Source organism: Stenella coeruleoalba, assembly GCF_951394435.1.
Source record: "Stenella coeruleoalba genome assembly, chromosome: 2".
NCBI lineage: Eukaryota > Metazoa > Chordata > Mammalia > Artiodactyla > Delphinidae > Stenella > Stenella coeruleoalba.
Window position 1 is genome coordinate 75,517,084 of NC_137147.1, and position 24,076 is coordinate 75,541,159.

The 24,076-nt window shown below is 45.7% G+C and overlaps 2 protein-coding genes across 3 annotated transcripts; both read right to left on the minus strand.

The window, feature by feature from the left end:
- Nucleotides 1-904: 904 nt before the first annotated feature.
- On the minus strand, nt 905-4,072 carry SLC39A2 (solute carrier family 39 member 2). 2 transcript variants are annotated; one of them, XM_079905741.1, is made up of 4 exons: nt 2,892-4,072; nt 2,572-2,702; nt 2,270-2,317; nt 905-1,821 (listed from the first exon to the last, which is right to left on the minus strand). In XM_079905741.1, the coding sequence occupies exons 1-4, from the start codon at nt 2,998-3,000 to the stop codon at nt 1,189-1,191; spliced, it is 921 nt and encodes a 306-aa protein (XP_079761867.1). In that variant the 5' UTR covers nt 3,001-4,072; the 3' UTR covers nt 905-1,188. The 2 variants fall into 2 exon arrangements, with proteins under 2 accessions (XP_079761867.1, XP_079761866.1); XM_079905740.1 differs by having other exon boundaries at nt 905-1,580; nt 1,695-1,821; nt 2,572-2,916.
- Nucleotides 4,073-4,246: 174 nt separating this feature from the next.
- Nucleotides 4,247-10,875, minus strand: METTL17 (methyltransferase like 17). The gene is made up of 14 exons (XM_079905727.1): nt 10,397-10,875; nt 10,091-10,244; nt 9,868-10,002; nt 8,906-8,984; nt 8,590-8,671; nt 8,224-8,297; nt 7,667-7,761; nt 7,233-7,303; nt 6,935-7,042; nt 6,596-6,664; nt 5,850-5,900; nt 5,501-5,593; nt 5,092-5,276; nt 4,247-5,016 (listed from the first exon to the last, which is right to left on the minus strand). The coding sequence occupies exons 1-14, from the start codon at nt 10,475-10,477 to the stop codon at nt 4,911-4,913; spliced, it is 1,383 nt and encodes a 460-aa protein (XP_079761853.1). The 5' UTR covers nt 10,478-10,875; the 3' UTR covers nt 4,247-4,910.
- Between the last annotated feature and the right edge of the window lie 13,201 nt (nt 10,876-24,076).

A 24,076-nucleotide genomic window follows, 5' to 3' on the forward strand; every position in this document is an offset into this window, starting at 1 on the left:
GACTGAGACAAGAATGAAACTCAGGAGACCTTGTCCATGTTAAGGCCACTTGGGCTTCCACACCGAAAATATGAGAAGAGGCAAAGTGGTAAGCTGTTGAGCTCACAGGGCACACCTTCTCTTTCCCAATTTCTCCACTAAGTCTGATATATTCCTCCATCTCGTGGGTCAGGGGCTGGGCAACAGCCACCCTGCTCCTCCTCAGTTGCACATAATGTATATGTCCTTAGCAGCTTTTAAGAGAAGCAACACATTGTGGGAGTTACTCAACTGAAAGGCAAACTGTCCAGCAGGGAGGGGCTGGAGCCCTAGCGGCAGGTCAGGCATGCAGAAGGAAAAGCGCTAAGTCGTGGCAGAGCCAAGCGATCACCCCAGGCATTTCTCTGCTGCCTTTCTCCCTCTCCAAGCACACTGCTTCTTAATCCCTCAGCACAAGGCAGCTGGAGGGAGAGCAAGAGTGGCCCTGAAGCCACACAGGGCTCAGCGTGAAACGTAGGAACCAGATGGAAATAGGCTCCATTTAGCCTTATCTCAAGAGTCTGTTGGACACTTTGTGGGAGACTGGGAGTGGGGTGGGTGTGGTTAGCATAGGAAAAAAATCTAGATTCCTGTGGTTTCTGTTTTTTAACCTCTTCTCTCTAAATGCTGGGAACTCTGGCTCAGTTTCTCAACACCTGTACATAAGGTGGTAGTAGGTTGTTGGAATTTCAGCAACGCTCCCATGTCTTGAGAGGCATGACCTGCAACTGACAGAATGGCTGGGGGCCCAATTCCAGAAAAGAAGACTGCATCCCACACTCACCCTTCCTGCTCTCCACTCCACCACCTCCTGTACCAGGTACCTCCTAGGCAACCCGGAGAAATGAAGTATAGCATGGCTGAAGGGGAAGGATAAAATGGACATTTTATTACATACAGTAGGATAAACGGGACAAGAGTCAAATCTGGAGTGATGGTCTTTTTATCAGTCCTCCAATTTACAGGCACTCAACTGAAACATCCTTTTCTCAGTCCTGCATGAGAAATGGCATCTCGCGTAGCGAAAAGCTGGGGTCCAGGTTACGGAATGATGCCTCGTGAATGTCACTTTGTCTCAGTGAAGAAATGTCAGAGGGCTAAGGTCATTTGGGAGGCATCTCTTGGGGGTAGGGAGGTCATCTTAGATCCATCAGAAAAGTCAGGAATCTCTCAGGCCCACAAGGCAATAAAGGCCATGAAAGCAAAACCGGCAGCTACACAGCCCCACTTGGCCAGAGGGGCTTCAGGACCTGCGAGCTCCCGGGGCAGAATTTCCAGGAAGGTGACATATAGGAAGGTGCCAGCTGCCATGCCTTCTAACACAGCCTGGGCCAAGCCTTGCCCCCCTTCAGAGACTCCCTGAGGCACAGCCAGCCCTAGGGCTAGGCCCAGGGGGGACATGAGAGCTAACGACAGTATGGAGAGCACGGCCCAACGTGATCCAGTGCCTACCTGCACCAGCCGCAGTCCTACACCAAACACTACGAGCCCCTTGTGAGCCAGGATGGCAAGACAGAGCTGCACGGTAGCTGCGACTGTTGGCTGCAGTCCCACAGCTAGACCTTCAAACACGGAGTGAAAGGAGAGTGAGAGCAAGAGGACGAGGGCTCGCAGGGGACCTCGTGATGGTGAGGGTAGAGGTCCGTGGCTATGGGGTTCAAGGACATTAGCCATACCCCATTCTTGCTCCTGCACTTTTGATCTTCCAGCAGCCCCAGGACAGCACTGCAATGCCAGTGACTCCAAAAGGAAGACAAAGAAGAAGCCCAGGGAGATGATGAGCTCTCCATAGGGATACTCCATCTAGGAACAGAAAGAGGGGTTGTGAGATGGGAAAGAAAGGGAAGAAATTGCATTGGATGGACATGGGATTGGGAGACTGAAGAGAATGGGAAGTGTGGTAATAGAACGAAAAAAAGGGAAATGAAGCCAGGAGTAGACACGGACATTCGACAACAAGAATACCACAGGGACTAAGGGAAACAATATCAGTAGGTTTAAAAATATGGGAAAATGATATGAAGCATGTCAAAGGGTCCAGAGAAAGAATGGAAGGCTAAACAAGAGTTCTTTCTGGCGTTTCATAAGCCCAAAAGGATTGGGTGGCTCCTCTTCTCCCCCACAATGCCGCGCTGAGGAGCAGAAGGAATTCCTGGAATTCCACACATAAATCCTCTCAAAAAGGTCTGGGCATTAAAGGCATCTCTGGTTCTCCTTACTCTCCAGGTAGGGGCTGGTGGAAGATACTTACATAAGCTGAATCAGCATCATCAGAATTCCCCTCACTGTTTGTGCTGTTCTAGGGAGAAAAAAAAGCACAAATTAGACAAGGGAAAGAGCAGCTCAGCTTCCTGTCCTGTGCCTTCGGCTCCATCACTTTCCTTAAAGGCCAATCTGACCTGTTTCCATCATTCCGCGCAAGAGCTGTCATCTTCCCTGTTGTTCCTCCCGTGTCCTTGGCTTCATTACTTTCCCCCTTTCTTCATTACTCTCCCTGGTTCTGTTCATCATTCTGGCCTCACAGCCCTGCAGCTCAGCAACTCTGTTGCTCACCTGTATCACCAACTTCTGGATCTCTGATTCAATTCCCTCCAAGGCTTCAGCAGTCATGTGCATGAACCCCGCTCCCAGGAAAACGCCAGCAGAAGTGCAGCTCAGGAGGCTGAGGACCCGGCGGTGACGACCTAGTAAACAGCAGGAGTTACAATCCAGCTGGCAAAGAGGAGACAGACAACAATGACTAAAGAGCCACAGGCAGCACCCCATGTCCCAAGCTTGGGGATGATGAGAGAATCAGAGCAAGATATCAGGACAGGGTGACAAGGCTGAGTCAAGACTTAGGTTATGGGGACAAAGACATGGTCGGGCTGTACCTGTGGCAGTCTGGAACCATTTGAAGCAGATGGGGAAAAGGCCACAGACCAGAGTGAGAACCAGCAGGGAAAACAGGCAGCCAACTTTTACTCCTAGTAGTGGCTCCATCCTTATGGTACAGGGTAAGTAGAGGCCTCAGGATAACAAATGGAGTGACAATCTTCGCAGCAGGAGTGGGGTCTCAGGTGGTCAAAGCCAGAGCCTCCACTCTTCTCCGTTTCAGAAGGCTATTGGGTCTTCTGGTCTGTGTGGCCTCTTCTTGCGCAGACTTGCATAGAAAACTTGCTCAGCCCCAGCTTCCCGCCCTTCCCCTACATGGAGGCCCCTCCCCTGGCTGACGCCTTCCTGAAATTAGAAATCAGAAACTCCGGACTCCCTGCCAGGCACAGCCTGGTGCTGTGTCTTCTCCTCCTTTTGAATGCTCTAACCCAAGGGCTGTGGAGTCTTAGTTCTCATCTGGGGCTGTTCTAATCCAAAAAGGGAGTCTATGGTAGCTCTCCCCGGCTGTTTTGTGTTGGGGACAATCTGGTCCTGCCTCACTCAGGACATTTGATCTAAGTCTTCCATACCCTCTCTACCCCACCTCAAGTCTTATAGGTTGCTATGCTGATACCTGAACTGCACCCTTTCAGAGGGGATTTGGGGCCACTTGGGGTGAGGAGGAGGGCCTGGGAAGTGGAGCTGCCAGCACTCTGTGGGAACTAGCGGAGGAGGGGGACTCCCCTCTCCCGTAACCCCAGAAAAATAGCTCCAGGCATGGAAATGTCTAGAAGGAAGATTTCTAGTATTACAACATCAATACTGTTATAACTTTTGACTATGCCTGTTTCCTGATATAAATTATAGGAGAGGGACTGAGAGTTTTAGGACAAAGAAAGTTGCTCTAGCTCTGAAACAGCAAGGCCTAAGGGAAAACTGAAGGCTCCTGCCTGGATATATGAAGGTGGAGATAGATTCAGGCCTGAGGGGAATCAACTCTTGAGAGAAATTTATGAAGTGAACTCTGAGGGAGCTGAGAAAGTTGAAAGGAAAGGAGAAAAAAACAGAAGCCAAGCAGCTGCTGATTCCCCTATTCAGGTGGCCTCCCTAACAACCCTGAGACCTGTTGAGCCAGTTCTCAGGGAGCTGGGGATGGCTTCCCCCACTACTCCAGATTATCTCCAGGACTCCGTGGGAAGTCCTGGAATCTGGTGGCAGCAGCAGGATTCTTCCAGGACAGGGTGAGCTGGAGATGTGTGTGGGAAACACTGAAAATCTGAGGATTCTCTTCATTATAGGATAGGCCATGACAACAGACTTCTACACCTTTTAAGAATCACAAGATCCACTTCCATTCTTTGAAAACTTTTAATTATTATTAAAACCCAAGCAAACACAGCTATATAGGGGTACTGTTGCTGAAACTCAGCCTCTGTTCACCAGTGCTGAACAGAGACACAGAGACAGAGTTTTCGGTGAAGTATAAAAGAGTAGCTTTTATTGCTTTGCCAGGCAAAGGAGGCCACAGCAGGCTAATGCCCTAAAGACCGTGCCCTCCCTTAAGAGAGAACAGCAAGGGGTCTTATAGTTTGGAAGTGGAAAATAGGGCCATAGATAAGGATCAGGGTAGATGCAAGCTTGCATTCTTCACTTCTGGAAAATTTCAAAGCTCGTGTTAGGTGCTCTCCTCTCCAGACTGGTTCTGGTGGTCCTTGAGATTATTGCACGGTGACCTTCTTTCTGGAATGAACAATGCTCACAAGGGAAGGGAGTGTTAGGGAGTGTTTCCTTGGAGGAGTAAACACCAGGTGCATAGTACAATTCTAGCTAGAAGGCAATCATTTGCAAAGTGCAATTAAACAAGAAAGAAAAGCATCTGTGAAAGGATGGCCGAGTGAGCTAAAAGAATAAGGCCTACTATAATGGAGGCTATTTTAACTAGTTTTTTGCTGTAAAAGTACCAGCACTCCCATCCTGGATACCAGGTAGCTTCAGCCTTGGCAGTCATGATAGAAGAAAACACATGTTACACATCCTTGTCAACTCTCAGGGGGATCTTGAGCAGGTGATGGAGGAAGCTCAGATGGCGTGATCACAGGTAAACGATCTCCCCAGGAGCTGACACGGGCACAGCGATACAAATCCCTATATAAAACAGAGGGTCAATGTGGGCTGCAGGTTCTTGCTACCTTCCACTAATTTTGGTCACACCCTCTATACCTGCCATGTCTGCGGGCTGTGATCACAGCATGCTGCATATGCCCATCTGGACAGCACAGGTGACAATGCACATGGCGTGGCCGTTTAAGAACAGGCTGAGTGATTCGGGGCCAGCGATTAGCCTCCTCCGGAGACCCTCGAGCAAGGATTACCATCGAGAACTTTTCCTCCTTTGGCTTCTTGTTCTAAGATAAGGATATAGAGATGGCTTAGAGGTAAAAGACAAGGGAAAAAAAATTTTTGAACCCCACTCATACAGCGCTTTTCATATTCTGTAAGTCATGCACATTCAGGGCCTAAAATCTCCAAGCTATTCTCTGAATTTTCCAAATCCTCCCACCTCTGAGTCTTTTTCATTGTGCCCTCCCAGGCTACTTTCTCCCTACCACAGTATTCCCAGAGTACATACCCAGCTGAAGGGGATGGGATGGTAGGCCTGGGAAAAGCTACAGGCCAGGGGCTTAGAGGCTGTCAACTGGGGACAGGGAAGTTCATGGGGACACTGTGAACACAAACAAAAGACATGACATAAGACAAAAGAACAGATCATAAAACCGAAAAACTAAGAGTGAGAGTCAAGAAGGGCTAGGGATAAGGGAGCACAGGAGCAGAGGGTAGGAAAGCCAGAGGAATCACTAAGAAAGAAACTGGACAGGGACACAAAGTAGTGGAGGTGGCTTAGCTTTACTCTCTTACTTTTCCTGGCCACAGCTGAGTTCAGATCTTTGCATGCTGGGAAAGGGAGAAGTAATACTCACCGGGGCAAAGACAAAACCAGGTCGAGGGTCCAAAGGTGACTTCTCTTTTCCCTGAAATCAAAAAAATTAGGTTGGGCCTGAGGGGTCTATTCTCATAACTCAATCTCTGCACTCAGTAAATTGAGGACTCCTCTAACATTCAATTCTGGTAATTATTAACTATGTTCTTTGAATTAAGCTGGCTGCTTCTTTAATACTCCAGACAAAGAACTTTCTCTTTGCAGCAGGAGAAAGGCAGAAACTTGGCACATAGTATGGTGCTCTCCCTTGTCAGCAACCTCCACTCTCAAAAAGATCCCACTCTAAATAAAACAATTAAATTTATGATTATACACTGGCTCATACTGTCCCAAAGAGATAAGGTTCTCGGCTCAGAAATGCCCTGGATCAGGAGTTGGCAAACATGTTTTTTTTTAAAAGGCCCGGAGAGTAGGCAAAATCTGTTTCTTTTCTAACTATTCAACTGCTGTTTGTACTGTGAAAACAGCCATAGACAACAGGCATACAGCCACAGACATACAAACAAACACGGCTCATATAAAAACAGGTGGCGGGCTGGATCTGACCCACAGGCCCAAGTTTGCCAACCACTACCCTATATCATAATGACTTCATATGCCTACTATCTTGAGAATTATCCTCACCATTGTATGACAGAGTCCCTTCAGTTTTCACAGGCGTGCCAGTAACTGGTGAGAATAGGTAGGGTATGGAGGGTAAGGTGAAAAAAGGAGAAAGAACCTTACGTTAAGGACCAGGTCCCTGGCGTCCATGAGAAGGGAGTGCCCAGCTTTTGTTCCATTCTCCACCAATATCTGATTACAAAAGCGGAAAATAAGAAGCCCCAAATTACATGAAAACATAAATGTCAGTAGCTCTGTAAGCACATTCCCAGATGGAATAGGGATCCTAAAGAAATGGGCATTATATACAAGATGTGGATGGGGACCCTACAAGAGGGACAAAGGGATCTATATAAGAGAAAAATGGTCAAGAACGAAGACAAGCTCCAATGGGGAGAAGGAAAGCCATGAAACCCATGAAGCTGTTTTAAAACTTGAAGGGAAAAAGGGGTTTCTACTCACCAGAAAATGACCTGTCTTGCGCCACAAGGTTTGGACTACGTCAGTGCGGTTGGCCTTGCTGGGCAGTTCACTGAGAGAAAAGGCTGATACCACCACATCAAATTGTACCTGGTGCACAGGACAAGGAACATGACAGACCTGACATCTCCCTCTTCTAAGAGTACAACAAAGGTCTATCCCACTAAATTTCTTCTGCTTTCTTTTATTTTCTAACACTTAATGCTAGGTTGCAAAGCCAAGGCCACAGTTTTCCATGTGCATACTCCACATTTAGCATACTTTAAACATCGCCACTTGCCTTGGGTGATACAGGTAGAAACTGTCTGAAAAAGACACCTGGCACATAAGGCATCCCAGATCCTGAACCACCTGTAGAAGTAGAGATGTGGCAACTATAAGTGTACAGGTGTAAACTGAAGTGACATTCCGATAAGAAACATGGCCCCGAGAACAAAGAAAAACGCTAGCTGAGGGTGAGATGCAATAGAGTAAGCAACTATAAAAAAGGGCCGGAAGAATACTGGGTCACCTGTCCTGTTATTCTTGTCCTACCCATTCACAGTCCAACAAAGGCCTCCAGCACCTTCTGCTGGACTATCGCATTGGAAGATAGACTCATTTTTAACTTTTAGCCCTCTCCACTACTCCCCAATAAAAGACCCTCTCTTGTACTCCTTTGCTTTTTAAATTCCTTCAACTCTGGAAAAGCCCTTCCTTATACTTTGTCCTCACCTTTCAGTAGCTTTTCTGCCAATTCCAACATGGCTGCTGAGCTGTCCACGCACATATATTCCCGTAGGCTCTGGCCCCAAGTACTATGAGCAGCCCTAAAATGGCAAAAAATAAATCGCCAGCCCTCATGACAGAATCACCCTTGCGAGAGACCCCTCTGTTCCCAACCCACCCCTGGAGAAACACAGTGCTATGTTAAAATAGTTGGAAAAACTAACAGTGTTATTTTCTTATTTCATTTACAACTCCTTAAAAAAAGGCAGACTCAAAAATTATTTGTGCACAAAAAAATCTTGATGATATGTAAAACCTCCACCCTAGACTAAATTCCTTTCCTTTTTTATCCTTCTAATCATGGATCTTGTTTTCACTTGACATTTCTTTATGTTCTGACCCTAATCCATATACCTTCTCATGCCTTGTCTCATCTGAGGGAAGAAACATTCCAGTCCCCAACTTCCCTATTCTCCCTCTGGTTCTCCAGTCTCTTGATATTGACGTGGTATAAGCATGGCTCTCTAGAACTAGAAGTGACAGAGAAAGAGAAAGAGACTCACCAGGTGACAGAGCCAGTACCTGAGCCAAAGTCCATCAAGGTTTGCGGCTGGAACTCTGGAAGTCGAGCTTGGATCTAAAGAAATATACAACACCCCACAGTAGACGCTTGGTAAACATGAATTAGGGGGCCACAACAGAGAAAATGAGATATGAATGCCTTTTAAGATTCAATGTAAATGCTTTATAGAATAGAAAGCTCTTAAAACAGTGCTTCTAAACCTTTCTTGGGTCAAAAATTCCTTTCAGAGGATAGAGAACCTCCTTAAAAAAAAAAAAAAATGCACATGCAACGTCCCAAGTATCCTACCCCAGAAGACTACTTTATGAATAAAAGAACTGACGGTAGGAAATTGAGCGAATTTCACCTCATGGAATGCCCTGGAGACTGCTGCAAAGCCACCATCCAGTCTTGCTGCCATATACACCAGGCTCAGTCCCTCACTGTAGCTGCCAGAAAAGCCAGAGTCACACCACTGGGAAACAACCTCTATCCCGTAGCTACCCTCTGACTTTTAGGAAATGAAATCTTTGGAAAGGGCTCTTCCAGCTCAACACTTTCACTTCTCAACACAGAAGAGTCCTAGGGAGGCTTACAAGCCAGGTCACTTTTTTCAAACACAAAATTGTGTAACTGTACTTCCCCAAGTCTCCTTCTTCTGCAGCCCTTCTAGTCTCCCTTACCTCAACTCTTGCCAATGATAGGTAGTTCTACGCAGAGCATGCAGCACTTCTCCACAAAGTTTTTCCATCTGACATGAGTCTGGGGTGAGAACAAGGACTGGAAGTGAGGACCTAGGAAGAACAGGGCTCAGATCCAATATTTGAATAGACTGCCTGCCCATTCATCCCCAATTCCCACCTGGGAAAAGCCTCAAAGCTTAAGAGAGAAGTCAAACCTAGAGAAAAGTTTCAGGTAAGAATAACAATGACCACCACCACCACCAAAGTGTATCAGATAGTATATTTCCTCTAACAGCAGTTTACTCAACTCAACCAACTCTATCCCACAGGTTTGTTCTATATTAAAAGGAGGTGTAACAAAAATTTAAAGGATAGGATAAACACAGTATTTTGTGGATTTCTTCACCTCCCCAAAACTTAATATTGTGACGTCTCCAATCCTCCTATAGGGAGGAAAGGGGCTTGAAAAACTAAAATCTCATGATTGTGTTTTGTTCAGTACTATCTTATCTACCGAGCACCTACTATGAACCAGATCCTATGAGAAGTTCGGAGAATACAAGATGAATAAAAGGCAGGTCTCTTAATAAGAGACAACTCATAACCATAAAAATAACCTGATAAATTATTCTCCTTTCCCTGCAGTGGGTTTTAGTACTGGACATGAACTTTATTTTACTTGAACAAAAACTTAGATGGTCTTAATCCAGTGGACTGAGAGGACAAAGCCAAAGATCTAAGTTTCGACAGGATACTGAAGCACTCACTGACTTTTACTCAAGCCCCACGCACAATCTCTGAAATAACGTCTTCTCTTAGTAAGGCATCATTGTAATAACTGCTCTCGCCAGAAAGTCACATAAGAAATTGCAGTATCTATTTAAGGGGCTGCGAAATTATTTCTTGCTCTTCATTTCCCTCTGCCTTTTCAATTTGGCCTACTCTTTATTCTTAAGTCCTACCTGCGTTTTCCAGGAATTTTTTCTCAAGATGGACAGCCCGTCTTTGCAAATCCTCTGGCTCTACAGGTAAATGCCGACTCCAGAGATAATTGGTCAGTGCTTGCACCTGCTTCTCCATATTGGGCATCGAGCTCTCTAAGGACCAAAGATGAAAAGTGGAATCACTTGCACGCAGGCCCACTTTCCGCTTCTTCTCGAGCCTCCATTTCCCCCCGTTACTCACCCAGCAGCAGTAACTGCGCGGCGTCAACCAATACTTGAGGCAGCCTCACGTGCGACAGCTGCAGGATGCCGGGGTGTCGGCGATGGGACCTCTTCCCCAGGAAATCAGACTTGTTATCCACCTGGGATACGCCGGGCACGAGGGCAGCGAGCGCCTGCAGGCCGGGAAAGAAAAGCTGATTGGGGGGGCAGAAAGCATGGCTGCGGACGCTGGTTAAGGGAGGGGCGGCCGAGAGCGGTCCTCCTCGGAGCGGAGCTGTTTCTGAGACCCACAGCCTCTTCGACAGCAGGGAAAGTAAGCACTCACTCGGGACTGGGTAGCTATTCCGAGGCCGCGGCGCCATCTGCCTAATGTCAGCAGATACGCCGGTCCTCTAGCGGTCGCCATGGAGCCAGAGGTGAACCGGAACCGGAAATTTAGGTGCAGTGACCCTCTCTCTCGCCGCGGCGAACATCCTCCGCGGAACGTCGGCGAGGGACAGAATCAGCCAATGAGGAGAACGAGTGCTTGCTAGTAGCCAATAAGCAATCGATATGTAAAGCTCCTTGAAGAGCGTACGTGCGCCTCAGTTCGGACGTAGCGAGCCGGAAGCGAGGTGGCCTCGACTCTGTGTTGGGATTTGTCTCCTCCTCCAGGAATCTAGAGGGCGGGAGGGGGAAGGGGCGGGCCCTTTGCTGCGGTCTCTAGAAACGCGTCAGAGACCCGCGGAGTTTGTGTTTGTATTAACTATCTGTGGTGTTTTTTTTTCTCTTCTGGGGAACGCTGAAGTCTTGGGATTTTTACCTTCTGTGTGAAACGGAGAGAATGCAGTATCGGAAAGGTGAAATAAGGAAAGCCAGATTTAGGCGTCCGAATTTAACAGGATAATAGGTAATACTAGATATAATGTTTTTTGCATGTTAGATTCTCTTAATATTAAACCAGTACTCTTAGATAAATAGCCACCATGAGAACATTATGTTCCAGGTAGTGTGGCAAGCACTTTTATATGGTACTACCTCATTTAGTCCCCACAATTCTATAGGGTAGATTACTTTAACCCCATTTTGCACCCAGTGAAAGTGAGTGTTCAGGTGGCTCTTACGCCCAAGATCACAGAGCTTGTTAGGTGAAAACAAGATTTAAACCTCGGCAGTCTAAGTCTGATCGTTACCTTTAAATATATGCTCTACTGCCTGCAAGTTACCAAGTACCAACTACAGATTGGCACTTGCCATCTACCTCTACAAGGATTAAATCATGAGCTGCTGCAGCTGCTGAACTTTAACACTCTGAAAGGAGTTCAGGGTGGAGATCAAGAATGAGGCACTCTGTGCTCTGGAAAGAACTGGCAGAGAAGACCTTCAGAGAGTTAGATACTTTCAGGAGATGATTTTTATGAGCCCAATTCTTGCATCTCCGCATATCTAGAAAAGCACTAAAATATTTCTTGGTGAAGTCTGCTTCTCATGACTAGCAGTGACCTTCACGAGAGTAGCAGCAACCTTCTGCAAAAATGTGTGCTTGGGACCTCCTGGCGGTCCAGTGGTTAAGACTCTGTGCTTCCACTGCAGGTGACACGGGTTCGATCCCTGGTTGGGGAACTAAGATCCCACATGCCGTGTGGCTTGGCCAAATAAATAATTTAGAACGTGTGCTTGATCGCAGGTATCCCCCGCACCTCTCACCAAAATCACATATATACTGACCTAACCCCCTGCCTCTTTGGAACAGAGCTATCTGAAATGCTGTCTCCCGGGCTATACTCCTCATTTTGCCCCCAAATAAAACTTAATTCACAACGCTCACATTGTGCTTTTTTTTCAGTCAACACAAGTTAACTAAGAACAATAAGCTAAATGTTCTGAAGTATTAAATTAACATGTAGCATTAAAAAGAACTTACCCAGTCTAACCTCTTGATTCCTATAGCAAACACATTAGTTAACTATGGTGTATTTTAACCTTTTGGGATAGAAATCTGGTGGCTGGATGGGTAGCAGTATTGTCTTTGGTGTAACTGCAAGCGTCCAAATATGAAAATTATGTGATAAAGTATGGGGAACTATATCAGTTGGAGAGTTAAATGTCTGGTTTGCATTTGGGTTATTAAACTTTGCTTCTAGTAAAGGAGGCCTTTCCATAATCTGAGTGCTCTGGAAGGAGACTTAAGGGGCACTTAAGACCGCTGTTGTAAATGCCCCACTCACTGCTCTCCTCCCTTTCAGGTTCGCCTTCTCTCCCCACCACCCCACCGCTTTGATTCATGCTGCCACACTTAGTCTCATTTCTTGTGACACTTTGTTTTACTTTATATTGCTGGCTCAAGTGTTAGCAAGATAAACTATATCACTGTAGGTTAGCTATAGCATAAGATTGGCTATATTATTTTTTGACATAGGGAGGTAGCAGAACATAGGGATAAAGTGCTTGGCATCTGGAGTCTGGCAGTCTGAATTTGAATTCTAGAGCAGCAAGACAATAATAGTTGCTATCTCACAGGGTTATTGGAGTGAGGATTGAATAAGATAATGTCTGGCCCAAAGTAAATGCTCAATGTGTTTATGCTATTATTATTATCATATGTATTTGGGGAACTTAAAGGGACATGATCACATTTTAATTTTTATTATGAATTCATGTCTTATTTCCAAGACAAACTTGAAAATGGGGATATTTGGGACCAAGCAAGACAAGGCACTGGAGACTGAGAAGTAATGAGCAGGAGAGCTTGGTGGTGCCTCTGAATGTCCCTCCTGCTTTTCCTTTAGAACTACCAACATAGATGTGGCTTCATTTATTTTGACACTGGCCTAATTAGGATTGTTCCCTTCCTTCAATAATACAACATCTCAAAAGCTGACATAGTTCTGAATTTATGTGTCTTTGTTCTTAAGCCAAAGTGTTGTTCATAAAAACAAAATAAAACAAAAACCTCCACGTCAGCCTCCTCAGGGATCAAGGATGTCCTTGATCGAAAACAGTGCACATAATTTTTTGTGCATTGATGATGCTTAATCAATATTTGTTGATGATGTTAATAAAGTGATATATTTGTTTCCATGCTTGGAAAATCTCAGCAGGATAGACTAGGTTGAGGAGCTGAGTCTAGTCATTTAACCAGGTCACAATCCCATAAAGCATAGATGAGCCCATTTCATACCTAATCCATGAATTCTACCAACTTAACACTGATCATACTTTGACCTGGGTCATATTTCCAATTAGTGGCTCTACATTTAAAAAACAGATAAAAGTATGGAGAAACTAGACAATATTAAAGAGAAATACCCCCCCAATTAAGTAAAGGAAAATAAGAAAGATTCTTTGAGGAAGGTTTGGATAAGTTGGTTAGAGATGGATAATGAGCAATGGAAAGAGCTAATAATTAGATCTAGAGAAAGTCTCGGTAATGAAGATGTGAAGCAACTGGAATAATATCTTGGGAATAAAGAAATTCTACCATCAAAGATCCCAAGTAGTGCCCTTTTTGTCGCTTTCTTCTTGTTGTTTTCCTTTTTAAAATCTTCTCTTAAGGCATTATTTGTTGTGTTTATTTGCATTTGTGTGTCTTCTAGATTAGTCTTTATCTTTTAAACAATTTTCACTTTTATTTTTAACTTTCCTGAATATGTCACCCTTTTTTCTGAATTTTTTATTAATTTTGATACATGTTCTTTCATGTCTTGTATTATTTTCTTAGCTTGTTTTGAAATCATGGATTACAGTTTTAATCTGTTTTGTGGACAGGTCTATGTTGGTTTATGTTCTTAAGGAAGCAGACATTAGGATGGAATTAGATTTATATGAGATTTATTGGGAGAATGCCTGTGAGGGGGAAAGAGAGAGGAAGCCAGAAGAGGCAGGATGAGCTGTCAGACTGTGATGCAGGTCTGACCTCTGTGAAATAGGGAGGGAAGGAAAACAGGTTGGATAGGCACAGGTCTAAAAGTTTCAGCCGGGTTAATGGAGGTTAAGGTGGCCATCAGAGGAGTCTTGCATCCTGAGAAATGGATCTGACTTAGTATCCCTGCTACACTCAGTCATTGTCTGAGACAGCCCATGGGAAGCGTAGCAGATTCAGAGGGTGGCAGTTGGGGCCATCAGTTAATTATGATCCCCACAGCGGGAGAGCTGAGTAGTTCATTTCCACAGCTGCCCTAGAGCCACACAGATCGACTTCTCCAGATAGGTTCAAGAGACAATTCCTTCAAGCTTTGTATGGGACTCTGTTTTTGAAGAGAAACTTAGAAGATGGAGGTTAGTGGGGAAAATTATAGTCACTGTTACTGCAGTTGATCTCGGGGCTGCAACTGGCACCCATCCTCTCCCTCCTTTACTATCCATTCTCATTTCCCCTCTCCCCCAACTATTATGTCTTAGTGGCTTGTCTGGTGTTATGGCCCAAACCCTTGTTCCTGAGTGGTCCAAACTCTTGATAGTCATATCTTTCTCTGGCTGACGTTGCTGCACATACACACTCACAGCTACAATGGAGCATGGGAATGCTGGGAAGCACCCAAGTAGAACACTTGGGTTCCATCTGAATTCTTCTCTACTCCCGTTGTGTAAAAACAGCCCTACCTCTTCCTGCTAACTAGGGTTACTTAGCCCTGATAGTATGGTAACTCCTCTTCTCATCTGCTGCTCCCTAGACCCAAGAAATCCGAAGTGTCGTGGCAGCAGCTGTAGCTTGTAGTTCAGTGAGACCCTTGATATATCCCCTGGCAAGGGTGCATCCTCTGTGGGGACCTGGACTTTTGACACTGCAGAGCCCAGAGTTACAGAGATGAAAGCATGAAATTTCTGTGGGTCAGTGGGAGTGATGGTAAGTGAAGCCATTCCTGCTTCTACTTCTTGATTACCAGACCTGTGTATTCTTCCTTTTGGGGACACAGTGTCATTTAGAGGTTTCTGGTTCAATAAATACACTGCATCCTGAAGGACCATACCCCATCCTTTCAGAATGTTGCCTCCAAACTGTTGCTTCAGCTGTGCCTTTAGAAAGCCAGCCTGTTACCCTCCCGTCTCCTCCCCTTCCTTTCCCTTCCTTCCCCTTTTCTTCCTCTCCCTTCTTCCCTTCCTCCTTTTTTCTTATCTATCTATCTATCTATCTATCTATCTATCTATCTTTTTTGGACCTGGAGTGACCTTCACTTTCTCTTTTGTTTTGAAGTAAATACCAATGAACTCTTCCCATTAGTCCCTTACATTCCTCTAGAGGTAAGTGATATTGTTGAAGTAACTTCAGCAGAAGTTAGGGGAGCTCTTATGAACTGTGATTAAATAGAATGTGGTAGTTTAGCTAATTCTCCTTGGTTATAGCCCTCTGTATCTTTGATTTTACTTATCAAGCCAGCAGAGCCGCCTGGTGATGACTGCACTACCTTTTCGTCTTATGATATTTGACTTCTGTCTTTTTCAGATTGGATAAATAATTTATCCTCACCTGATTCACTGATGCAGGCCACATAGCAGGCCCCAAGCAATAGTCTTGATGCCAAAGGCAAGGTCATTCTTCCCCTTGCAGTGTCCAGGTTATGATGGTAATGAAAGTGGGCTCTCACTGCGGGTATTTAGTTGCTGCAACAGAAGGATTTTCTCTTCTTAGTTCAAATATACCCCACTGAACTACTTTGAGAAATATCCAAGGTATGTGGGTGAAACCAAGCGATGCACTGTGGGGCTCCTGAGCACGGAGGCCTTTTTCGTCCCCTGTTTCTTGTAGGCAAGACTCCAGCCTCCAGGACCTTCCCTGAGTTCCAAAGGGCAGATTCAAACAGTTGCTAATCAAGGGAATGGCAGCCAAGAAACCACCTGAGGCCAGATTAAAAGACCAGAGAAGCTCATCCAGATTAGGGGACCGACCACCTGAGACAAGATGAAGGGAACGCAGGCCCTGCTCACCCCTGACCTTGTCAGAGACCCCACCCTTGAACCGTTGCTATAAAACTTCTCCTCCAATCCTCCCGGGTTGGGACACATAGTTTTCAAGGACAGGAGCCCACTGTGTCCCCCTTTGCCTGGCAAAGTGATAAAGCTATCCTTCTCTACTTCACCCAATACTCTGTCTCCAAGATTTGATTCGGCACTGGCGTACAGAGACGTTGAGTTTTGGCATCATGGGGACAAAATTTCTAAAATGCAGGCACCTGTCTGTTTGCTCACTATACGCACAGCACTTAGAATAGCGCTTGTCACATCAAAGACACTCAGAAATGTCAGGGGCTTCCCTGGTGGCGCAGTGGTTAAGAATCCACCTGCCAACGCAGGGGACACAGGCTCGAGCCCTGGTCCGGGAAGATCCCACATGCTGCAGAACAGCTAAGCCCGTGCACCACAACTAGTGAGCCTGCGCTTCAGAGCTGGTGAGCCACAACTACTGAGCCCACGTGCCGCAACTACCAAAGCCAGTGTGCCTAGAGCCCGTGCTCTGCAACAAGAGAAGCCACGGCAGTAGCCTCCGCTCACCACAGCTAGAGAAAGCCCGAGTGCAGCAACAAAGACCCCACACAGCCTAAAATAAATTAAATAAATAAATAAATTTATATTAAAAAAAAAGAGCTAGCTTGTGCACAAGGGAGAAGATGGGGAAAAAAAGTGCTAGCTCCCTGAGTAGAAGGGGCAAGTTGCTTTTATAACAAAAAGGAGAGTTTGTCTCATGATTACCAGTAATTTCCAGAAATCATCAAACTTCTTTGATCAACAGCAGGTGGCTCTATGATGGCCAGGAACGGGGAGGCTAACCACACACAGGGCAGGCAGCAAGCAGTGCTTAAATGCCACACTAAAGAAAAGAAACAGCATCATTGGACTCAGTGGACCAAACAGCTCCTAGATAAACATGAGGAAAAGGCAAAGAACTCACAGCCTTGACCGGCAATAGCTGCTGTTGCTCGTTATGGAAGGGAAGGCAGGTCCTCTCGGTACATTTGCCTAGAAAGATAACACTGTTAGCAGGGTAATCTTCGGAAGAGGGAGTAAATTACAGTTGTGTGTACATAGGAGAGAGCGTGTGTGTGTGTGTGTATCTGTCATGGAGGATGTGTGGGAAATGGGTGGTGACTGTGTGTGTCTCTCTCCTACAGATGCCTCTGCATCTATAAGAAACCCAAGAGTTAGGTAGAGGGAGAGATGCTGTCTGCTGGGAGCAAGGGAGAAGGGCTTTACTGTCCTTGACTGACCTCTCTACTTTGTTGGTCCTGCACACTCCAGGTTAGCCCATGGGGATTCAGTGCCCCCCTGTGGTTGGCATGGTTCTTCCTAACTTTCCCCAGCTCCCAGGTCCCTTCCTGAGTCAATCCTGAATTTGGTTTCTAGTTACCACGCCCCAACTAACTCAGCTCTCCCTCCTGTCCTATGGTTCTTATTCCATTCTTCCTCATTTCCAGCTCATTCAGAAATCACTTCTGTTCATCTTCTCTTTCCTTAGAGCCCTCTCTGGCTCCTTGCTGGGGATTCAGAGCTTTCGAAAATGATCAAGATTTTTCCTTTTTCTGATCCTGATGTTCTGTCTATGAAGCATTCTCTAGCTCTGTTCTAGCTCTCGATACAATATGGTTCAAGCTAAAGATGGTTCCAGTCCTGTTTGGTAAGGATCTTGGGAAAAGAAAAGGAAATGGTCATTGAAAGTATGGCTGAAAGCAGAGGAGGCTATAGGGGAATCTACAGGCCCCTGGGATGGGAGGGGGCAAAAAATGCATGACCCACCCGTGCTTGAAATCTCCAGCCTCTGCGCACTGACCTCAAATGCTGATAGCATCAGTGACCCAGAAACATGTGAAGAGCCTCGGAATCTAATGTGCTTCTCCTCAAGCCTCCTCTCTATAGTCATACAAACCCTCTGTACCAGAAATAGCTCTCTAACTTCCATATAATCATGTCCCTTCCAATTTCTCCTTCCAAAGTCTGGGCAAGATCACTGGAGTTGAAAGCAGCAGAGAATCGATGGTGTGTGGGACGTCTTCTGTTTAAAGGAAGCAGGGCAGACAGATCGACCTTCTAAAGGCACAGCTGAAAAATTTTTTTTGCCCTCATTTCAGCAAAATCACTGTGTTGTTACAGTCCAGATTTCTACATAATTTATGTTCTTTGGACAGCAATTGATGTCAAATGAGCCAGTCGTTCCTGAATCATTGTAGTTATTAGTTTTTAAAAATTAATGTAATTTGAAAATATTTTGCTCTGTTAAGTCCGTAGCAACTGGTATTGTTAATACCGTCCTTAAAGCAATACTTAGATTTGGAAATGAATTGGTAGTTTTATATACCGTGTTCTCACACTGTAATGGGCTTGCATATGTTAAATTAACATGATCACATTAAATATTAAGGACTATTTTATTATATAAAGTACTATAACTTACATTGTGATTTTTACCATTTCTTAAAGCATTATCTAGATGCATAGATAAAGAATTCATATCAAGTTCACACATATTGTCCAAACCTACATATACAAATTTAAGAGTAAAGACATTGTTGGCTATTGCAAACTGTGCCTCAGCTGCCGTGTACAACTATTGGGGATATCGTGCTAATTTTTGAGTACCTTCAGAACTGTGCATTGGAACATGAAGGGAAAAAAGAAATAGGTGCTTTGTACCATGTTACATCATAGTATAAAAATGCACTGCAGTCATGCTCTCTGAGAGGAAGAATTTGACAAATTTGTCTTTTTTTTTTTTTCCTATATGCTTCTGCTGCCTAGTCCTTCCTGTATTTGGAAGCAGTGCCTGTCTCCTATCCTGGAAGAGGCACAATCTATAAGGAGTCTTGTCACCCGACATAGTCACCTTTAAGGATCTGGGTAAGAGATGTGGAAAAGTGTTTCGCCTGGATTAGAGCCATGTCAGTCCCGAAAGCAGAAGTTTAGGATGATAAGTTGCACTGGATCCCAAGTAACAGAGGCACATCTGTTGTTTAGTAAATTCATTATTTATATGTCTACATTAGTTACTTGTGGGGCTTCCTCAAATGTGAGGCCCAGGGAAGGGGCTCTCCTGTCTTGGGCCTAAGGGTAGTTCTGGCTATATCTTCAGCACTTAGGCAAAGCCAGGCATATAGTCATAGCAGATTCCTAATAAGCATCTGATCAAAAAATTTTTTGAGTGAATTGGATGAGTTCCTGAAAGAGATGTGTTGCTGGCTCTCTGGATGCTCTATGGTTGGTGAACTTTTAAAAAAGAAGAGAATGTTTTCAGGGCAGGAAAAGGTTAGAATTGTCAGCCAGGAAGAGACTAGTTTAGAAATGTTTTCTAAACAGAATACAGATGAGCTCTCAAGTTGACTTTGTATGCACCTAAGGAGGGTAGTTTCTACTTGAGCCATGAAGGCTGGACCCAGAGTTCTGATGGAAAGAACCCTGTTTCTTTAGAGATCAAGGGATAAAGAGCTGTGGCCTAAAATGGGGACTAGCCGTACATGTGAACCTTGAAATGAACTGCAGCAGGCTTCACAGCCTGAATGGTGGCTGAGAGTGTGCGAAGCACATCGTGTGGCTTGAGACAGTCCCCAGAAATTTGCCCTAATGCTCTCTAGTTAGCATGTACTGTGAAAAGTCATTGTCACCATGGTGACAACGTGCTTTACATAACTATGTTTCAGAGGAAATGGGAGAGGCCTCCCTCATGCCAGAGAGGTATAGGGATAGAATAGGATGTCAGGCCACATTTTTTGCAGAAAAAGACTTTGCCTTTCAAATTTATATCGCAACAACTTAACCCGCTGACTGCAAAGCTGGCTAAGAAGTTTTCAGTGTGGGCATGTCCTTGACCCGTGCTCTGGCAAAACCACCTGCTGCCTACTCCTGCTTTCCCTCTCTATCTAGAGGTTTAAGGGAAGAAGTTCTAGAGAACAGACTTGGCAAATTTCAAGGGATAGATGGGATGGATCTTTTTTTTACAGACTTGCGCATTTCCATAAATTTTAGGCATCTGCTGAAAACTGTCAGACTGTAATTCTTATCTGTAGCTCCTACCAAGAAAATAAAATCTGTAACGTGGAGAATCTTACCTGTCTCGGGCCTTGTAGCAAACTTAGGTTGTAAGCTGCCCTTCTGGGCCATGTTGATATGGATCCTCAGAGCTTAGGAAACAAGTCCTTCATTCAACTGCAAGGTTGGGCCTGTGGCTCCTTGCTTAAGGGGAGAAAGAAATTCGGCTGTAGCCTTGGCAAGCTGTCAGAAAATGATTGCTAAGACATAAAGAGACAGTTCACAATAGAGGATTATGAGTAGTGAAATAAACATTGGGGAAACTATTTAATCTCACTAGTAAAGAAATGCATGTTAAAACATTAGGATGGGGACTTCCCTGATGGGCCAGTGGTTAAGACTCCGCACTTCCACTGCAGAGGGCACGGGTCTGATCCCTGGTCAGGGAACTAAGATCCCCACATGCCGCCTGGCACGGCCCAAAATACCCCCGCCCCCAAAGAAAGCATTAGGGCACAGTTTCTCCTATTAAAAAAGCAAGGTTGCAGTGGAACTTATATTCCACAGCAGAAGGCATTATAAATAGGTGTTAACGTTTTGGAGGGCAGTTTGCAATATATCAAGAGCCAAAAGAATTGTTTGTGTTCTTTGATCCATTGATCCCAATTTTGTTATTCTGTAAACATTTATAGAGTCCCTTCCAAATGACAACATTCTAGGCAGAGACATCAGAGATTGGTGTTGCATACTGTGCCCTTCAGGAACTGACGGTCGGCTGGGGGAAAACATACCAATAATCAGATAATAATAATACAAAGATGAACGGGGAAGATGGGGGCCTAACTGCAGGTCTGGTGAGTGTGTGACAGGGGACAGGGAAGGTTTCCTGCAGCAGATGACACCACACTGAATCTGGGAGGATAAATAATTACCCTAGAAAACCACGTGGGGAAGGATGTTCCAGGCAGAGCCAGAATAAGACCTGGAGGTGGCTGTCCATGGTTCAGCTTGGCTAGAGGATAGGCCTGGAAGTGATTTCAGAAAGTTATTCAACCATTCTCAAGGCTGACATTAGAAAAACTTTTTACACGTTTAGTGTCTTTCCCTTGACTCTGGTTTTTATTTTCTGCCTAGAGGTACATATTCATCCCTTCACTTGCCTGGGATAGACACAGGCAAATCATGCCACCTTGGCTACAAACTCCCCTGTAGTAGCAGCTGGCAAGCATGAGCTGCATTCCCTGGGTCTCTTTAACACAATGCAGGACTTCAGTGTTCCCTGAGCCCCTAATAAGAAGCAGAGATGACTTCTTGGGTAGGAGAGACTGGCAGCTGGAGCCACAGGGCACAAGACAGGCCAGACCTACTGATCCTTTCCCTTTCCCATGGCAGCTCCATCTGGCATGGGGCCCCTGGTGCCTTGGCAGAGCAGAGAGTCAGGCCACAGTATAGGAGAAAGTGATGGGAACACACACTAACTGTCTCCAGAGAAGAATGGACTTAATCCTGCTCACCAGCGTTGCCAAGAGTGAGATGGGAAGATTGAAAGCCTGAGAATTATAACCTAAAGGAAAAGTTAAAGGAGAGTGCCTGGGGAAGAAAAAGTTTTGCAACACTAAGAAGAGTCAACATGTAGTTTGTTTTTATATTCCATCTCCTCCAAAACAAGAACAAGCTGAATGGGGTCACAACTGCAGTACATTGGTCCCAAAGGCATTTAGACATATGAGAAAGCACTCTCTAGCAGTGGTCATGTAGATGCCAGCATAGGGAACCTGGGAGACCCTGGAGAGCTCTATGAATAGGAGAAGCCCTGTTATCACCCCACCGTGCTGTGAATGGCTAGATGGCTGAGGTGCCCGGGCTTAGGGACTCAGGCACTCTCCTTTCGCCTTTCATTCGGTAAAGATCTGCTTAGCAAGTGCTATGCACCATGCATCATAAGTGAAAGTGTATCTATCTTTTACTTCAATTTACCAGATGAGGGATAATGATTCTTGTCTAAGGGCCTGTGGCAGATCAGAACAGGGTCTGAGTCACAGGGGGAGCCCTGAATCCGGGAGGAAGAAGGCCCATCAGGGCTGAGTGGTCAGGCTGAAAGAACCAACTAATGGAAAAGCAAAGACTTGGCTGAGCACGAGGGTGACCCAGCCTGCAGTGCACGAGGTTGATGAGGCATTTAGAGAGCTGTCCCCAAGTGCGGACTGTGACCAAAAACGTCTTGAGACCGAAGTTCTGGCTCTCGTGATGGAAGGAGCAGAGGACTAGGGGGTTAGGAGTTTTCTTCATGGAAGCTGGGAGGGCATTGGAGGGAGCAGCGTCACTTATGCAGTCAGCACCAATTCTTCTCCTCGGATCTCAGTTCCTGCTCTTGCTGCCTTCCATCCTCAGGCCCTCTTGCCTTCCTTCCAACTGACTCTGAGGGACTCTTCTTCACTGGGAATCTATGAATATTCTTTTCCCCAGGCCCTTGGATTTCCTGGCTTCAAATGACAGAGCCCCAGGGCTACTTAGGGGAGAGGACAGTCAGGGTGGAGGCTGGCGTGTTGCTCAGACTGGGTTGCATTTGCTGAAAGGATTTATGCTTTCTAGTTAGACTCTTCTTCCTTACCACTGCTCTTCCAGATGAAATGGAACAATTGGATGCCTTCCCCTTATAACCTGTGGCAAAAAAGAGGCTCAAGGAGAGGAGACAATTATCTGGGGAGTCCGGGAGTCGGGGCTGCCTTCTCTTTGCTTCTTTTCACCCTCCAGGCCATGCCTGGGTCTGATTTCCCCCAAGGACAACTGGGATCCTGCTATGCAGTCTCTGTCACGTATTGCTTGAGGTCCTATTTGAGTGTCAGGACTGAAAAGTCTCAACTTTCATCCCTGGAAGATAATGGGACAGTACTCCTTACTCAGCCCCACCACGTCCAGTCCCTCCCTCCCTGGGCGATATAACAATACACCTTGGGAGGAAAGACCCTCAACACTTCTCCAGCCACAGAATCCTCAACTCTAACTCTGCGAGATCCTCAGCCCCAGGGCCTAGTAAAGGGGGCTGCACACATGAGATCAAGATTGTGGAAGTGAGGCTTCTCACTGGAGGGGTAGCAATAGCTGTGGTGACCCTTCTGTGGTCCTGGGGAGAAGAGTGGGTAAGGGGCTGAGTGAGGTAGTTATAAATAAGGCAAAGTGAGCATGAGAGGAAGAGGAGGCTGGGGAGACTTTCTTAGTTTGCAGCATGAGGCAGGTTTCTAATGGTGGAGAACTTTATTTTTATTGAATTTGAAGGGCTCTCCATTATTCTAGCCTGCCTCTCACTTTTTAGCTGTCTGACTTCGGGCAGGTCGCTGAAACTTTCTGAGAGTCAGTTATCCCTTTATAAAATTGTAGGGCTTCCCTGGTGGCGCAGTGGTTGAGAGTCCGCCTGCCGATGCAGGGGGCGCGAGTTCGTGCCCCGGTCCGGGAAGATCCCACATGCCGCAGAGCGGCTGGGCCCGTGAGCCATGGCCGCTGAGCCTGCGCGTCCGGAGCCTGTGCTCCGCAACAGAAGAGGCCACAACAGTGAGAGGCAAGCGTACAGCAAAAATAACAATAATAAAAAAAATAAAATGGGATTGTAAAATGCTTGCCTTAACTCATAAGGTTGTGGTGAGGATCAGATGGGAAAAAAAAGAAAAAAAAAAAAGCTCTGTAATCGCTAAACCACTTCACAAATGTAAGTTATGGCAATTACTGAGGAGCGATTAGGTGAGGATCATAGATGCTTTGGGATACGATGGGATCTCTGCGCCACGTTTAGAAGGAGGTGGGATGTGGCTCTCTTCTTGTGTGACAGCTCCCTCTACCTCAGTTCCTTGAAGAAATCTAGACCCCAACACTGTGATTAGGAATGTGCTGGGCCAGTGCAGAGGGACGGGAATAAAGGAAGGGGGAAGCCCTAGAGAAGAAAAAGAAGGAGATGGGCCAAGTAGAAGAGGGTGTGGCCAAGTGAGTGTCTGAACTGGTACAGAAGAGGGAGTGTCAGAAAATTCCAGCAGAGCGTGGCGAGAACTTGCAGTACCACATTTCCTGAATAGGAGGATGGAAG

Excerpts from the sequence above, each read along its gene's own strand:
- SLC39A2 (XM_079905741.1), bottom strand. The coding sequence starts at position 3,000 with ATGGAGCCACTACTAGGAGTAAAAGTTGGCTGCCTGTTTTCCCTGCTG. Across the intron at positions 2,318-2,571 it reads TCCAGAAGTTGGTGATACAG|AACAGCACAAACAGTGAGGG; the intron begins GTGAGCAACAGA and ends TTTTCTCCCTAG. Across the intron at positions 1,822-2,269 it reads ATGATGCTGATTCAGCTTAT|ATGGAGTATCCCTATGGAGA; the intron begins GTAAGTATCTTC and ends TTCTGTTCCTAG.
- METTL17 (XM_079905727.1), bottom strand. The coding sequence starts at position 10,477 with ATGGCGACCGCTAGAGGACCGGCGTATCTGCTGACATTAGGCAGATGG. Across the intron at positions 10,003-10,090 it reads CGCGCAGTTACTGCTGCTGG|AGAGCTCGATGCCCAATATG; the intron begins GTGAGTAACGGG and ends TTTGGTCCTTAG. Across the intron at positions 8,298-8,589 it reads TCTCCAGGGCATTCCATGAG|ATCCAAGCTCGACTTCCAGA; the intron begins GTGAAATTCGCT and ends ATATTTCTTTAG.